General features: G+C 33.6%; 1 protein-coding gene across 1 annotated transcript in view; it reads left to right on the top strand.

The window, feature by feature from the left end:
* MDGA2 (MAM domain containing glycosylphosphatidylinositol anchor 2) overlaps window positions 1–18,932 on the top strand; it is a 926,008-nt gene that overhangs the window by 568,450 nt on the left and 338,626 nt on the right. Inside the window, exon 5 of the mRNA XM_002690859.7 lies at window positions 8,968–9,100. Coding sequence (XP_002690905.2) covers window positions 8,968–9,100 — 133 coding nt within the window. The remainder of the gene's footprint in view (window positions 1–8,967; window positions 9,101–18,932) is intronic.

The following is an 18,932-nucleotide window of genomic DNA, read 5'->3' as shown; positions in this document are numbered from 1 at the left end:
CACTTATTTACAGGGAAAGAACATGTATTAACCCATGAATTTATTTGATAACAAACAGCATTCTCTTTAGGACCTTCTAGCTGCACTGGAAATTTGGAAGCATGGTGAACTGTGATCATCCAGGAGGAGAAAGGAACACAGTAGATACAGCTTGTGGTCTCTATTTTTACAATGATAAAACAAAAAATTTATGTAGGTTCTAATTTACAAAGTTAATCATATCTAGTTTTTCCCTACATTGAAAGGTAACCCAAACATTTCTAAGCAACTATTCAGAATTGTGTAATTGAAATGAAAGCATCGATTATTTGGGATATATATCATAGTTGCTTTAGATTTAAAATTAACTTTGCTTTGTATCTTTAAAATGCTTCCCAATATTGAGGTTTTTCTTTTTTTTTTTTTTTTTGCTTTCCTGTAATGGCTTTGTAGTTCTTAATAAGATAGGAATGGTATTTACCAATACTTTTCTTTTTGCTTATCAGGCTACTGTGTATGTATATGTCTTCTTATGTGTTAATGATTTCTTAGACTGTTGTTTCCCAAAAACTGCTATGTGTACTTTATTAGGAAAAAAACTTTCTATTTTAGTTTTGTTTGTTTTGGAGCACTGCAGTGATATTTTGATTTATTTTCATAGACCCTAAGGCCTCTGTGGCTACATAGTGTAAATAAGATCCAGTTAAAAATGATTGAGATCTGTTTCATACAAGGTTCAGGCACCTTTCTATCAGAGATACAGAGGTTACTAGGCAAGGCTCCTCCTAACTTTGATATTACAGGAAGAAATCAAAGAGAACATTCAAGATGGAAAGCATAGCATGTATAATATACAGAACGATGGTAATATCTTCAAAGATTGGCCACCCCTCTGGTTGGCTGGAATAACGATTGGTATATGGGGGCAGCAATGAACCACAAAGCTGGAAAGATATACTGGGACTATATATACTGTGGATGGATTCGAATGACAGATCATGATCTGCTTATTTTTAATATTAGAGAATTACATTTGTTTTAAAGATATATGTTTTGCTGTTCAATAACAATGTCTTGTTTTTAATAAAAGAGAATTTCTTAGATAATGAGATACATCTGCCTCACATGCACATTCATACTAAGTTAATAACTATATCAACTTGAATTGAATATTTATTTTACCATACAGTAGAAATATAGAACCTTGACTGTACCTTTTTATAGATCATGCTTCCAGAATGAAATTGATCTGTGTTCCTGAGGTGGATATGAATTAATAAGCATATAAGTCTAAGAGGAATAATTATGCTTTTCATACTTGCACTCACTTAATACTGGATATGCTGAACAGCATATATTGTTATCTATTTAGAAGTAAATAAATAAATTAACTTTTAGAGCTAAAAATGAGTGTGAATTGATTTTTTTTCTTTTTATTGATATATGAAAGTATTAAAAGAAAGTTCAAATTCCTTTTCTAAGTAAAATAGCAATACTGTTTCAGGTTATGGGTATTATTTCATTAGGCAATAATCACCTTTGGTAAGGGGCTTCCCTTTATTTAAAAAGTAGTTTTAAAAGTTTAAATCTATGTGTTTCAAATAATCTTGTGAATATTAAAGAAACTTGTACTTAAATTTTACAAAATACACGTATTCTTGCTATTTCTCCAGAGCTTTTATAAAGATGTTCATGACATCATCTTGTGCATTGTAATTACACCATCTAATTGCAAGACTGAACATATTTACATCAATTATGTAATTAGTTATAATTAGGCTAATTAGACTAATTATACAATTAGACAATGATTAACTGAAAATTCCTTTTTACAAATCATAGAAATTCACATGAAAATATAAATCATTTTAGTTCAACCCAAATAATTCTGCATTCATATGATAGCTTAACCTTGGGAGACGGTGGACCTAGAAGTCACAGTAAGTTATTTCTCCATCCCATCTGTCCTTCTCATATGTTCACTTTGCTGCTCTGATCTGCATAAGAATTAACTAGGATATGCTATACATAAATTATTATATTTATTGAACCATATCTGTTGGTCTTTAAAGTGTAGGAATCATCTCAAAAGTAAAGTTTTAAAAACTCACTATTACTATCACTACCTAGTTTATAGTCTTTATTTTTCGATAACATAAACACTAGCAGCATTTCTAACCACAAGAACTTAAGTATATATAATATTTCAAGAATGCATTCACTAGAAGAATGACCTCTTTATTTTAACGGCCAGAGCTTCATTGCTATTGGTTTGAATGTACTTGATGGTTTCATCAGTCCCTTGGGGCTTGCTTCCTATTTACCTTTGCTTACTAATAGTGGACTGTTCAACTCTTCTGTGGATGGTCCCTAACTCAGCTTCTTAAATCTATCGTTCATCTTACCCTAATCTTAATATTTTTTTCATTCGTACTATTAAAATTAGAGTCAACGTGGTTCAGAAATTTTTACTGAACACATTATGTTCAGAACAATAAGTTGGATCTATTCTTTTATTTTTTAACTTTTCATTGGACTATAATTGATTTACAGTGTTGCATTAGTTTCTGCTGTGTGTGTATGTGTGTGCTCAGTCATATCTGACTCTTTGCAATCCCATGGACTGTAGCCCTCCAGGTTCTTCTGTCCATGGACCTTTCCAGGCAAGAATACTGGAGCAGGTTGCCATTTCCTACTCCTGGAGATCTTCCCAACTCAGGGATTGAACCTGAAGTAAACCATCTTTATATATGCATATATCTCTCCCCTTTGGACATCCCTTCCTCCTCCCATCCCATCCATCTAATTCATTACAGGGCACTGAGCTGAGGTCCTTGGGCTTTACAGCAGATTCTCACTAGCTATCTATTTTCCAATTGATTATTAATAAGTTAATAAGTTTCCAATTGATTATTAATGTGGCAAGTATTATAGAAAGGGCAGAGAAAGTCAGGGGAATGTTGTAAGAAATACAACATCATAAGCAAAGGGTAGAATGTGCGGTGGGAAAATGTGGTCTAATTTTTGTAGATTTTATGTTTTTGTACATTTTATTTTTGAGTCATTATAATTATACACTATGAACACCTTACTTCTTGTAGAATACGATCAGTGGGAAGACCAATTTTAAGTACATCCTGTCAATCAACATATATTTATTAAGCAATGATACAAAAGGCTCCCTATTCAGTATTCTGAGTGATATAAGATGACTCTGCCCCTAGAGGGTCTCATGATTCAGTTAAAGAACATTTCATCACGTTGAGTAATAACTTACAACCAAATACTAAATAATGAGTTATAAATAGATATTTTGGTATAAAAATGTAATAGAAGTTACAAAGAAAGAGAATTTACTTCTGAGAAGGTCAGAAAAGACTTGGCTTGTTTGACTTTGTATGAATAGAATGCTAGATTTCTAATTTTAAAAAAAGATATGAAACAGGCAACAAAGGTTTACTGTATAGCACAGGGAACTCTAGTCAATATCTTGTAATAACCTATGATGGTGCTGTGCACCTGAAACATTGTAAGTCAACTGTACTTCAATAATGTATATAATATATTTACAAAAAAATAGACTTTACAGAGTAGATACAACTTTTTTTTGAACTGCACTTCAGTTTATTACACCTTAAAAAGATTCATATCAAGCAGTAGTTTTCTTTAAAAAAAAAAAAAAAACAACAGCAGAGTTTAAAATTATGAAAAGTCATCTTAAAATAATGATGAACTAACTTGGTGTGAATAAATATTAAATAAAAATAATAAATGAATACATAATAAATTAGTTTGTGTGAGGAATAAGGAAAAAAAGTAAAAATTTTCTTGGACTTCATGGAGTCTCAAATGAGCCACTGAAGGTTTTTGAAATAAACTTTCAGAGTAGGAGAGCTATTCAGGGTTTTCTAGCATGACAATCAGAGAAGGCAATGGCACCCCACTCCAGTACTCTTGCCTGGAAAATCCCATGGATGGAGGAGTCTGGTAGGCTGCAGTCCATGGAGTCGCTAAGAGTCAGACACGACTGAGAGACTTCACTTTCACTTTTCACTTTCATGCATTGGAGAAGGAAATGGCAACCTACTCCAGTGTTCTTGCCTGGAGAATCCCAAGGATGGGGGAGCCTGGTGGGCTGCTGTCTATGGGGTTGCACAGAGTCAGACACGACTGAAGTGACTTAGCAGCAGCATCAGCAACATGACAATGACATGATGACGATGCGTATGGTGGGAGTATGCAGAGTGATTAGAATAAAGTAGAACAGCAATTCTCAATAGTGGGCAGTACATTACTTTAGCCAAAATAGACACTCAAGCTGTGTTTGTTAAATTCATGGTTGATGAGAGTCTACAGCAAATAATATGCCTACAGATTGAAGAGTAAAGGCCATTTATAAAAGAAAAACTAAAAAATAATCTAAGGCATTTGATGCCATTGAATGTGAAGTAATGAGAGACAGTGAAGAGTGAATTATGACAAGAGTCTTGAGTCTGGAATAGGGGAAAATGATGGTGGCGATCATTAAAATGTAGCAGAATGTCAGAAGAGAAAATTTATGAGGTGAGGCAGTAAGTGTAAGTAGAGTGCAATGATGAGCTCATTGAGTTTGTATGACCTTCTATGTCTTGCTGATGAAAATCTTTGTCAGGCAGTTATCAAAATACATAGATGAGGTCAGAGGTCAGAGTTATAAATAGAAATGGTGGGCGAGGACATTCATAGAGAGGTCAAGGGGAATCCAAGAGAGAACAAATTCAATCTGGAAATTAGAGACAAGTCTAACTTGTTTGTTGGCAAAATATGAAGTGGCTTTTTTGGGGGTAGGAGCTCTGTATTGCAGGAAGAGTAGAAGTCAGTAAAGGAAAATAACAATAAAAAGAACAGTCAGAAAGAATTAGAAAACCAAGATAGAATATCTTAAGAGATCCAGATGGGATGTGGAGACACTCAAGTGCAAGAGTGTAAAGTAATGGCTAGCAAACATTGCAACTAAAAAGAAAGGAAAATTTTGGAAAAGCAGAATTTCATTAATTGCAATACTATTGGCCATTTTTCCCAAAAGTGTGTGTGTTTTGGCTTAGAAATTTGTTAGGTATCTATACATAAGTGCTAATTGAAATCATGATAATGCATCAGATTGGTTTAGAAAAGTAGTAATAGTAGAAGTTTGCAGACTAAAATTTGTATAATAGAAAATGAAATAAATGTAACCAAAATGTCTCTAAATTATTTTATTTATAATTTTGTACCTACACACAAGGTGCTGTCAAAATAGCAAAGGTAATCTAAAGTATTAGAAGGAAGTGGAGAAGTATACACACATAAAAAGGAAATGAAGATTTATTAAGATTTATTAAATTTTAACAAAAGAGATTATTAGTGACACTGAAAGTTTCAGTGAAGTGTTGAAAAAATATCCATAAAATATGGATTAAATATAATTTGCCAGTGGAAACAGAAACAACACTGGCAGAATATAATCAATTCTATGTAAATAAAGAGACTTTATCATCAAATATGCATCTAAATGGCATCATTTATTCTTTTATATATTTAAGAATTGTTATCACTGCCTGGTTCATTTTAGAATACTGACTATATTTATTAATGTCTATTGAATTCATATCAGGCACCAAGCGGAAATAAATTCTGGGGAAATAAATATGTATAAGCAAAACATTGAGTGGTGAAATATAAGTATTCATAGTACTTTTAATTGCAAAAGAATTTGTTTAAAAAGTATCTCACCTATGATAAATCCTCTGCCAGGTGCTTAGGACTGGAGAAGGAAATGGCAACCCACTCCAGTACTCTTGCCTGTAAAACCCCATGGACGGAGGAGCCTGGTGGGCTGCAGTCTATGGGGTCGCTAAGGGTCGGACATGACTGAAGCGACTTCACTTTCACTTTTCACTTTCCTGCATTGGAGAAGGAAATGGCAGCCACTCCAGTGTTCTTGCCTAGAGAATCCCAGGGACGGAGGAACCTGGTGGGCTGCCATCTATGGGGTCGCACAGAGTCGGACACGACTGAAGCGACTTAGCAGCAGTAGCAGCAGGTGCTTAGGACATACTACTGAGAACAAGACAGACATAATCTCCCCCCTTACTAGCAAGGGGGGAGTATGGCAGAAAATAAATCCATTACCAAAATAAGTGGAAAAAAGAAACTGTGTTATAACAAGATATAAGCAGACCTCACAAAAAAGGATTCCTCTTTTTCCAGAAAGTAAGGAAAGACTTACCTGTGGAACTGAGGAGTGTTGGGATTGAAGAATGAGACAAAATTTGTTATGCATAAAGTAAGGAACCAGGCATGTGCAGAGGGTCTGTGGCCACAAGAAGCTGAATATGTGGAAGACATTAGGAAAATGAGAGGAGACAGGAGAGGTGAGGAAAATGCAGGTCACAAAGGCTTGACAGTCATGTTAAGAATTATTGTTTATTTTTAAGAACAATAACATGGCATTCTTTTGGTTTAAGCAGAGAGAGGGCATAATCAGATTTCCATGTTTAAAAAAAAAAGTCCTGATTCTAGATTAGATGATCGTATTTGCTTGGATTCTTAAGCTATACTAAGCACAATCAAATTTCTCAGCTGAATGTTGGGCTTAGAGCATTATATTTAAATATAAATAAAAAATGTTCAAGATTGGATGTGTTGCAAGGTCAATAAGAGAATCTGAGATGGAGATACTGAATATATGAATATGAAATAATAATTGAAAATCTAAGATTCCTGTTGCTAAAAAAAAAAAAAAGAGTAGATTTAGAGGAAGAGACTTGAAGTCTGTTTCGGGATATGTTGAGTTTTAGGTATCTACAGACATAAAAATAGACAAAATACACGTAAAAACTTTGCTTTATACATCTGAAATTGAGACAGTTCTGGAATAGAGATAAAGACTTGAAGAAAAAGGCAGGAATACTAACGCATATATATGGAATTTAGAAAGATGGTAACAATAACCCTATATATGAGACAGCAAAAGAGACACTGATGTATAGAACAGTCTTATGGACTCTGTGGGAGAGGGAGAGGGTGGGAAGATTTGGGAGAATGGCGTTGAAACATGTAAAATATCATGTATGAAACGAGTTGCCAGTCCAGGTTCGATGCACGATACTGGATGCTTGGGGCTAGTGCACTGGGACGACCCAGAGGGATGGTATGGGGAGGGAGGAGGGAGGAGGGTTTAGGATGGGGAACACATGTATACCTGTGGCGGATTCATTTTGATATTTGGCAAAACTAATACAATTATGTAAAGTTTAAAAATAAAATTAAAAAATAAAAAAAAGGCAGGAATATAGGGCTTGCAGTATAAATTCATCAGCAAGGATAAAATCATTTAAGGAAATTTTATAAAGTGTGATTAACTGTGGAACAAATAGAATTCCAGAGAATACCAACAGTCAAGTGTTAAGGGGAGAAAGAGAAGTAAAGAAATCTAAGCAATGATATTCAGAGGTACGAGGAGGAAGACGTAGTATCTTGTTCAAAAAATTATCTGAGTCAACTGGTTCTAGTATAACATATTCTTCCTCTATGCTTTCTAACTAAGCACACTTTTATATGCATTGTATATAGATAATATGAAAGCTCTGTAATATATTGAGAACATGTTTTAAATATAAATTCTAGAACAACACACACTGACTCTTTGTATATTCTGTGGGGTATATTTGCATCTGCTTATACAGAAAAAATGCAATGTCTTTCATACAAAAAAATTTAAAATATGATTATTATTTATCCTAGAGAGGAAAATATTGTTTTAAGGTGTGACTGTTTTAAGACTGAATTTTACCAATGAATGAAAGGAGTTAGCCAAATGCCTGTACACACTGAAGAATATTCGAAAACACGTGTACCTGCCTATGCTTTTTTTGTGTGTGGGGTGTGTTTCTTTTCTTTTTGTTGGCAAATGAATAGGCCATGTCTTACGTATTAAATCACTAAGTATTCTGATTCTTTTGAATAATGTATGAAAGTATTGTAATTTTTAGGACTTGAATGAAGTCCTTAAGTAAAATAAAAGAAACACATGGTTCTGTACAGATGTTATCTGGAAAAATTAACATTTTGAAAATTGCTATACCAAATAAGATGTCATTGGGAGACATTTTTACCATCTCCATAATTAAGTTACTTGTGAGAGGAACTATTTTGAGAGATGCATTAATAACTTTAGCTGGTAAAGAAAAAAATCCCAGGAGACCTTATTTGAATTGGGCAAGTTTTTTTCATCATCTTATTGTTGTTGGTGGTTCTTTTTATCTTTTGCATAATTTCAGTGTTTTTGTATGGGCTTTTTGGTTCATCAAGAGTGGATAAGACATTTTTGGCAACTTGCCTAATTTGAATTTATCTGCAATCCTGCAGATTTACTCAGGAGATTTAAAGTCCTGAACGTAAAGTAACAAGAACAAAAATAATATAAAAACATCATGAATACTCTTTAAATGCAGTTTTAGATCTATCATCTGCCGTTGCTCCATATACACAAAATATTTATGTATATAAATTTAATTATCTACTATTAGATTGACTTCATTAACTTTGTTCTACCAACAGTGTTTCATTTATTGTCTCATCTTCAGAATCCTTTTCTTTCATAACATTTCATGTTGAAGTCTGCATAGATAACACTGTTTGTTGAATAGACTCCATTATTAAGTACACTGTTCTGATCTTTGCATAATAATTTGCATGACTACCACCAGGAATAGATCCTCCCCTTAGGAAGCTGGTTTGCAAAGAAATTGTTATGAATTTTCATTGCTGTTTGTTAGCTTTTATCTCCAAGCACATGGCAGTATGATTTTTAAAAGCAATATATTTTTAATATTTAGGGCATTTTTCTTAAATAAATGACAATCTTCCATATTCTGATAATATGATTTAAAATACAGTGTCATGATTCATCCATTTATTAATTTGGTTACCACTAACTTTTTCTAATGACTTTTTCTACATTTTCAGGGTGAAACGAAGATTTTAAAACTAAAGAATCTTCGACCACAGGACTATGCTAATTATAGCTGCATTGCTTCAGTGAGGAATGTATGTAATATCCCTGATAAGATGGTGTCATTTAGACTTTCCAATAAAACAGGTATGGAACTACAATCTGAATGTTTTATGTTCATTATCCACAACAAATGTTTTAAAAGTCTCTATAACTTTTTAACAGACCAAACGATTTCTATAGTATATGTAGGAACAGTGCCTTTTCTTTCCAGAAAATTCTGTGATACATTAAAAATTTTTTATAATTGGAAACTGTAAAATTTAACTGCAATAGACTCCCATGTAGGGTTTTTGTTTATATAGCAAATCAAATTATAATTCCTTAAAATAATGCTTACCTAGATATCACAAATCAGCCTGTATTTTGTTCAAAGAAATTTCAGAGAAATACTAGATTTTTCATATGAAAATTTATGCTCCAAGTTGCTAAAAGTGTTTTGTGATTCCAAAGCTGAGTAAAAGAGCCTTTCCCTTACTACGTTTAATGTCAAGAAAGCTAATTGGTAATTTCAGGTAGGTATTTTTAGGAAATTATTTTTGTAGAAAATGTCAAAACATTAAGAAGATTTCTACTTAAGTTAGCCTATGTTTAGTAATATAGACCTCAGAATAATTACAAACATGTTGAGAAGAAATGCTTGAATGAAAGAGCAAAGAGAGAGCATGTGAATGAGCTACTTTTTTAAGTTTTTATATAAAAAATCACCATAATAAATTAGAATTTGAATGAATTTTGAGAAATTTTCAGTGGCAATTAATGAGTTTTTGATCCTGTGTTATATTAAAAGTATAGTACTTTAAAAAGTGCTTTACCCATTAACAAAAACCTTGAAAACTGTAGGGTTTGGTTTTCTTCAGTTTAGGTCCTGGGTCTGCCACTTATTAGCTCTTATTAGATCTTGTTGATCAAGTTACTTTACTCTTCTTTGCCCTAGTTTCCTCATAAACTCATAAAGTTATAGGAAAGGATTTATGAGTTAATGTATAAAGAATACACTAAGGGACACACTTATTTGTTCCTCTGACAATGAGCTAGTAGTTAGCAACTCCATCTACTCATTTGGTAGAATATTAAATCTAGGGCTCTTTGGAAAGATGAAAAAATTGTGTGCTCATACTTTGACCTGTAAAAGGTCGGTTTTCATTCCAGTCCCAAAGAAGGGATGCCAAAATGCCAACGAATGTTCAAACTATTATACAGTTTGCTCACTTCGCATGCTAGCAACGTTATGCTCAAAATCCTTCAAGCTAGGTTTCAGCAGTATGTGAACTGAGAACCTCCAGATACACAAGCTTGGTTTTGAAGAGTTGGAGGAACCAGAGATTGAATTGCCAATATCCTTTGGATCATGGAGAAAGCAAGGGAGTTCCAGAAAATCATCTACTTCTGTTTCGTTGACTATGCTAAAGCCTTTGGGTGTGTGGATCACAAGAAACTATGGAAAATTCTTAAAGAGATGGGAACACCAGAACACTGTATGTGTCTCCTGAGAAACCTATATGCAGGTCAAGAAGCAACAGTTACAATCAGACATGGAACAACCAACTTGTTCAAAATTGGGAGAGAAGTACAACAAGGCTGTATATTGTCACTCTGCTTATTTAATTCTATGCAGAGTACATCTGCTTTTTTAACTTCCATGCTGGGCTGGAGGAAACTCAAACTGGAATCAAGATTGTAGGGAGAAATACCAACAACCTCAAATATGCAGATGATACTACTTTAATGGCAGAAAATGAAGAGACCCCTCGGCTCCATCCTGGATGCCTGAACCATAGTTACTCCATTTTGATTTTTAAATGCATCCTTTTTATTAATGATTAAGGCAAATGTACAGTGCATGTTGACAGATGATAAGACAGGGTGTTCTAGTTCAAGCCAGATCATGTGTAAGCCAAGCTGACTTCACCATATCTCAATGTGTGTGAATATTTCTTCAATTCAGTGAAATGAGGAATAGCGTGATAGTGGATATATTATTACTTATGTTATAGCCTTGCATTTGAGAAGTGCTTTATTAATTTTAAAAGTATTTAATGCTTATCATTTAAGTTTACCTTTATAACTACTTAGATGTAAACAGGTGGGTTGTTTTAGTCACGTGTTTTCCCATCACCTGACACATAACAAACTGGCCTATAGCAATTAAAATATTTTCATTTGGACCTACTATATCTCACAAAGTACTCTGCTCAGAACTGTATAATAACATATAAATGGGAGAAGGATTTGAAAAGAATAGATATATATGTATACCTGAATCATTCTGCTCTACACCTGAAACTAACAGAAGCTTGTTCATCAACTATATTCCAATATAAAATGAAAATTAAAAAAAAACAAAATTTTTGATTTAAAAAGTATCCTCATTGGGTTGTTTTGAGGATGAACTGAAGTAAGACAAACAAAAATTCTTAAAGATTAAAGTACAATAAAATTGTATTTTTTTTATGCTGAACATATGTGTAATTTTATTACTTTCCAATTTCCACAGCTAAGAAGAGATGGAGATAGGCTTGGTCCCAATGTTTGAAGGGTTATTTTAAAATAGGAGACTGACTAGCTATTCAGATCTTTTTGTGGATCTGAGAAAATGAACTTAAATCTCAGCCATTGTGTTTTATTAGAAATAAATGATTTATCCTAAAGTGGAAAGGAAAAGATTATCACAAGAAGTAATAGGCTTTCCAACTCCTAAAGTCTTGTAAAGCAGCTGGATGACTATTTCCAAGATAATTTTTAGCAATCATTAGCTCAGAAAGCAGAGATTTGACTACCTGTCCCACGAAGAACACAAGATCACTTTCTGGTCCATTATTTTTTAAGCAAAAATATTATATGTCTAGACTGAACAAACAAACTATTATTCTCTTTTATGAATATTTTGAATATTCTCTTTTATAAATATTTCACAACATTTAGGTTGACAGTCATTACAAAATGAGCTTCAGAGTTATGGTAAATAACCAAATTGAAAAATATAAACTTGTACCTTGTTTGATTCTGTGTTGACATAATCAGGTATGTCATGTGCCTGGTGAATTTTTGAATTTTTCATATTCAAATCAGGTTTGCTTAAGCACATTTCCCCTCTGGTTGTGCTCAAAGTTAGAAGAGTCCATGAATTTCAAATAAGTTTTCATCATCTCCATGCAAATTGGCCTGTAAACTAACAAATAAGTCCATAGTTTTACTACCATCAGGAGATCCTAAGTCACCACTGCCATAACCAATATGAGAGTCAGGTATTTTTAAGTTTTCCTTCTTGTGAATTTCTAAATAAAAAGTTCTCACACTTCTTAGTGTACACAATGTCAAGGAAAATGTGTAACTTTTGAGGGAAAAGATACTCTATTATAAATATTGTAATGTTTGATTAATCTCCTTTGTAATATATTTAGGAAAGTATAACTTTGGAAATATTAATAATTTTTGTATAGAGATCAAATAATTTACTAAAAATGTATATTTTGTATAGACAAAATTTCATTTTAACATCTTTATAGTCAAATAAACTTTTAAATTTCAATCACTCTATCGATTGGACTTGCACAATGCCCAAATGATAAAGCATGTGAAGATGGAAATAATGTCTGCTGTGGATGAGGGTTTCTAAAAGGTTTTTCAGCAGAACAGTTGCATCATGTAGTATAGATTCCTAAGCCTATTCCACACCTACTGAATTAGAATTTCTAGGGAATGACCTGGCAATGTATACATTTTAACATATATAAATGCTTTGGAAAACAAATGTCTTTATTGTCAGACTGTTTTCCATGAAACTCTTACATTTTGTGAATAGAAACTTCCATTGATAAAAATCAATATTCTAGACCTGCTTAAAAAAGCAACTACTAGGTGTCATAAGCAACTGCTAGGTGTCATTTTAAAAGTCAGTGTCATCTATAGATTTACCAATAATGTGTTTTCTTAACTTTCTTACTATGAATTAGCATCATGGTAGAGCTTGAAATTATGTATCTATCATGGAGTATCCAATCATTTGTTGGTCTCTGTTGACTACTTGCTATGCTATGAAAAATTTTCTGTTACATAAATATTATTATTATTTATCATACTAATCTAGCTGTCTTAGACCTCATCATGAACAATTCATAGAATTTTATAAAACATAAGATAGCATGTTTGTTGATTTTCAGTTGTCATAACCTCATAGCAAGGTCTAAAAATCATTTTGATAGTTTTTCAACTCCCTTTTGGAAGAAAACGAATATTACCTTTTGATTGGTAAATTCTTAATGTCCTTGTATTTTTCATAGTTTATTAAAATAAACCTGTTCAAATTTGAAAATTTAGAATATTAATAAATGAAAATATATTTTTAAATATCATAATTATGGTAACTATAAACTGAAATTTCTCAGATTATGTGTATTTCTAACACGAGGACACCTATAATTTATAATTAAACAGATTTAATTTATTTTAATATATTTCAAGCACTTATATGTTGATGACGTGATTTCAAAGGCAAATAAGAATTAAGCATGTTATTTTAGGATGAAATGCATATTTTGTACCTACTTGGGAGGTTATGATGAATTCCATAAAGAAATGAAACAGGTGGGGCTAATTTTACTAAATTATATAGGTCTTCTGATTCAGTCTGCTCAAATTTGGCATTTATAAAATTATCCAATTAGGATGTTTTCCATAAATGTGTATTACATCTAGGAACCAAGTCATCCCAAAAATATTACTGACTATAGAAATACGGGAAACATCTACATCCTCCTTCTCTTCTGCTTTCTCTCTTTCTTCTTTCTCCATTTTTTTCCTCTCTAATCTGTCCCAGTAAATTTTACCATGGAAAAAGAAAGAGGTTAGGAAACATCTGTTCCCTTCATTATATAACTATTATCTGTTCTTATTATTTTATATAACCTGTAGAACAGTTGTAATGCTCAGCAATTTTTGTGAGACCTAACATAAAATGTTGTGTATGCTGTGATCTATTCATGGTAGTTATCGTCTATGTTTAGAGGAATTTAAATTATCTAAGTGTTATGATTAAATAAATAATACTTCAGTTATTGGAATTTTATGGAGGTGTCTGTAATAGGAATAGTGTGGACATAAGCACCTTCTCTTGTAAAATAGTATATCCCATTGTCATATATAACTAGTAAAAAGATGAAAGGAAATGACTGGGGAAACTTCTCTGTCATCTGTACCTGAGTACTAACCTTATAAATATTTCTTAGCCGTGTGTATATTTGAACTTCTTTACTTTAGGTGAGCTCCACAGCATCTAGCCAAACAGGTTATTAGCACCACTTATTAAAAGAAAAAGAAGAAACAGAAGGAAGAAAAAGGAGAAGAAATGGAAAAAATGTTTTATTTTTTATGGTAAAATCTTGGGAATATGAATGCTTTAGCAGATTTTTAAAAATTATACATAATGCAGGTTTTCTAAACAACAGTATTTACTACTAAAGACACCAAAAGAATACAAGCAATACTAGTACAATCTTAATGATAGGCCATATAATTAGAGAATGAGATGTTTCCTACACCTCTCTTGCATGAATTTTGAAGTTCAAAAGCCTAAGGTTCATATTTGTTTTTCTCAAATTGGAGATTTTATTTAGCTTCTCTAAACTTGTTTTTCCCCTCTTTAAAATAGAGATGACACAGAGATCCATATTATTTTGTTTTATAGACTGTAAATGCCCTTAAATGAAAAACTTTTAGAGATTCCAGCACATAACAAATCCAATAAATGGTAGTCATCATTGGGCTGTTAACCTTGATAATGGAGATAAAGGATAAAATCAGTATCATCAGTAATCATGGTGAGATGAGGACAAGAATCTTAGATTTTTGCTAGGATATGGTATATAGCTTCAGTCATTGATTACTAGTCTTCAAATAAAAATTACTTTTATCAGTGGATAAATTAAATACTACTATTCTCCAGGAAAATCTATAAGAATGAATACTTCTTCTGTCATATTTCCATCAAACTATAATTGACAAAATGTTTATCAGAAATATAAAATACTATTCTTTGAAAATGATAAGGAATAAAATAAACTTGCACTTTTGTTGATATGTAACAGATTTTTCGTCTGAGTGCTCCATCATTTCCTATGGTAATTGAACCTATATATGCCCTATCCTCATTAATGTAGCTTCATAATATGAGCATACAGATCTTGAGTATGCAGTGAATCTGGGGACAGAAGCAATGGTCATTATGGGGCTTCAACTTTGGTCTGTCTGAGACGATTTTCTGAATAACAATGTGACCCAAATTTTCCAAAATTCTATTACCATAGTACCAGGAATGCCGAGGACCAGCCCCGGCTGATCCAGGGTATTCGAAGGGGAGACGGCGTCGGCGACTATTTATATGCTAATTAGAGATATAGAGAACAATGGAATGAGGATAGCTCAGTAGGAAAATTCAGTGGAGAAAAGAAGCTGAGTAGCTTGGTTTACGCGGGAGACCAATAAAACTTCAAGACAAGAAGTTTGCACCACTTACATAGGCCGCAGGCGCCCTCTCGAATAGCGGAAGGTGTCTCACCCTAGACACCTTCTCGAGTGGGTCTTAGAAGCCCAGGCGTGATTAGTAAGCGTGGTGGGTTCCGCGCTCCAGATGGAGACTCAGCTGGAAGTTAAAAGAAAGAATGACATGGGGAGACCAAGCGTTGGTGAGCAAGGCCCGTAGCTTTATTTTTAACAGGGGCTTTTATACCCTAAGTTACACATAGAGGATAATAGGGGATGCAAAGTCAGCAGTCTTTGGTTCTTATCAAAAACCAAGGTTTCTTTCCTGCAAATGTATCGTATACAAATGGTTTAGGTGATTTACATCATCTTCTGGCCAGAAGGCCTACTAACATTTTATGACTCTTGACAAGGACTTGTCAACAAAGACTTACTTTCTCTAAGAGTAATTATTTCAAGGTTTGGCACCATCTTCCAAAGATAAAATTGCATTTCTATAGGGCGGATGTGTAATGGGTTTACAACAAAGAAAGAATTTATTACCTTAAGGGTCTAAAGTTACTAACACCAAGGCCACTACTTATTTTTTCTACATACCCACTATTAATTAATACATATTCAAGGATACAATTCAGGGGATGTGAAAACTTGGCAACAAGCATTGACTCATCAATGAAATCCTTTACTAGTTTATTCTGACAGTTTTTAACTCTCTGAGAGGCTCTAAGCTATTTGAATATCTTAAGCTTCCCATGCCTCTGGAGGCTAGGAGACTGTAAACAATCGTATGCATAGCTGCAGGAGTCCGGGTAAACTTGTCAGGCGAGTTAGAGAGCCATCAGAGGGGTTTGGATTTAAACACTCCTAATTGCCCAGGAACTTTATTAATTGGAGCTGTAAGTTAACTCTTTGACACAGAGAGAGAGAGATGGTGGTAGGGGACAGCCCCCAGTAAAGTCAGAGGTGAGAGCACAAAGCAATAAAGTAGGCAGACTCTGGTTTTTTGGGGGAAAATGCTCGAGAATATCCGGGGGGACTCCTGAGGCTCGATCCCGCCTTTGCGTATGCCGAGCCTCCTTCCTCATGACCTTTGTCATGAGTGGAATGCCTCACCGGCTCCCCGCACAGGAAGTATGCATATTTCTGGGATCTCTCTACACCTGTACATTTTATTGTCCTAGCAATGAATTTTTCAAGTTCACTACATCCAAAGTGAACTTAGACTCTCAGCATGAACTCTTATATACAATATTCCTCATAAACTATTAACTTGCCCAGAAGACATCATAACTCAGATATAGTAGATAGCTAAGCAAAGATTAAAAAAGAAAAAAAAAAACATGTTAATCAAATGAAAGGCAACACTATCATAAAAGGGGTATAAATTATTGAAATCCTATTTTTAAAAATGAAAGTGTTGGTTACTCAGTCATGTCTGATTCTTTGCAATCCCATGGTCTATAGCCTACCAGGCTCCTCTGTCTATGGAATTCTCCAGACTACTGGAGTGGGTTGCCATTCACTTTTCCAGTTGATCTTCCCTACCCAGAAATAAAACCCAGGTCTCCTGCATCGCAGGCAGATTCTTTACCATCTGAGCCACTAAAGAAATATTGCCTTACAACTTAACCAAATACTTTGAAGTATGTCAAATAGTCTGTATTTTAGCAAACATCTAGAACAATTCATTGATGATATTTCCCAGCTTTACACAGTTATTCTTCAAATGCTATTAAACTATAATTATAATTAAACAATTTAAAAGTTATTTACAAGAGTAAAGGAGTTCAAGTCATGTGATATTTCTTTCAGCAAGTTGGGTGAGATCATGCTAAAATAAAGCAATAGAATTTTTACACTTTAGAACAATTAATTTTTCATTTTAGATTGCAGATTTGTAGGCCTTGGCTTAGTACTTAATAAGGTTCTGTTGTTCTAGTGAAACTGCTGAGAAATGTGTTATTATAGATAATAATTCAGTTGCTGGAAATGCACTTTAAGGTTCTTATATGGTTTTGAACTTGCCATGTACAACTTGTAGTTTGGAATGTTTTTATGATCATTCACTGACAAAGTTGATTTAATACATTACTGGATCTCATGATGATATACAATAATTTCCATAAGTGCATGTAGCTAATCCCATATTTTTTTTTACCCCAAATCCTAGAATAGATTATATCAGTGGTCTTGAGGGTTTCCAACCATCCAAGTTTGTCCTGGACTCAATGAAGGTCTCACATCCTATAATCTCAAGCAAGCTAGTATAATTGGCCGCTTAATAATCTAATTCACATGCAGCCTACCCTCATATGGAACATGAGTCTCAATGTCAGTTGTTAACACTGGTTCACATGCAGCCTTAAGCAGCTCTACATAAAGAAGCATTTGTAAGAAAAACCAAGGTGTAGATCCTGACTCTCCCCACTTGTGTGACCAAGTCCTTTGACTCCTTTGAACCTGCTTTTTGCTAAGCCATGTTGACAGCGTGCTATGGGTGGATAATCGGTTGATAGAAAGAGAATATTTACTCTCAGATTTCATTTTTATTTGCATGGTAACACTAACATCAATGGAAAATTAGTTGAAATGAGATGGCTACAAAGAAGTAGATACAGCCTATATGTACACAGATACTCTTAAGCTCCAACATTGATGCAGGCAAGTTTCAGGCTTGCAGAATTTGATAAGATTAATACCTCATTGTGCTGTTGTACTTTCATACATGAGGCTTACATTACTATTTGAGAAAAAATAGCAAACAAATAACCCATGGAACTCATGAACCTTCTTGAGAAAATTTTTGCAAATCTTGAGCCTTCAATATTTTGTTTACAAAAAGTCACTGGCAGAGAGGTTTTCATCTCATTCAAGAGAAGATATATTCTTGGTCACTGTCCTGCCTCCAGCTCTAAGACATTTAAAAGTACACATTTCCCCATAGAACTTTACCTTATTACACAAACTGAAGATTAAATGATATTGTATTTAAATTGCCTGGAAAATGGTGGGCTCTAAGTATTGTGGTATTATGGTTGTTAGATAAAAAAAAATTACCATTGTGAAGAAATCAATGAGGAGTTCCAAAATCTCATTTAGCCCTTTGGTTGTCCTTTTTTACTTATTGAAAGTATCAGTGTTACAATAGACTACTTTGTACTTTTCAGCAGAAATATTAAATCACAAATTCCAACTTTTTCAATGGTTACAGAAATAAGTGAATATCAAATATTGTATACTCATTAAATATAAATTATCATATTTAGCTGTGCTGTGCTACATTACTTCAGTTGTATCCTACTCTTTGTAATCGTGTGGACTGTAACCCACCAGGCTCCTCTGTCCATGGGATTCTCCAGGCAAGAATACTGGAGTGGGTTGCCATGCCTTTCTCCAGGGGATCTTCCCAACCCAGGGATCAAACCTGTGTCTTATGTTT

This window comes from Bos taurus, chromosome 10 (genome assembly GCF_002263795.3).
Source record: "Bos taurus isolate L1 Dominette 01449 registration number 42190680 breed Hereford chromosome 10, ARS-UCD2.0, whole genome shotgun sequence".
Classification (NCBI taxonomy): Eukaryota; Metazoa; Chordata; class Mammalia; order Artiodactyla; family Bovidae; genus Bos; species Bos taurus.
This window is presented reverse-complemented; position numbering and strand designations above follow the sequence as displayed.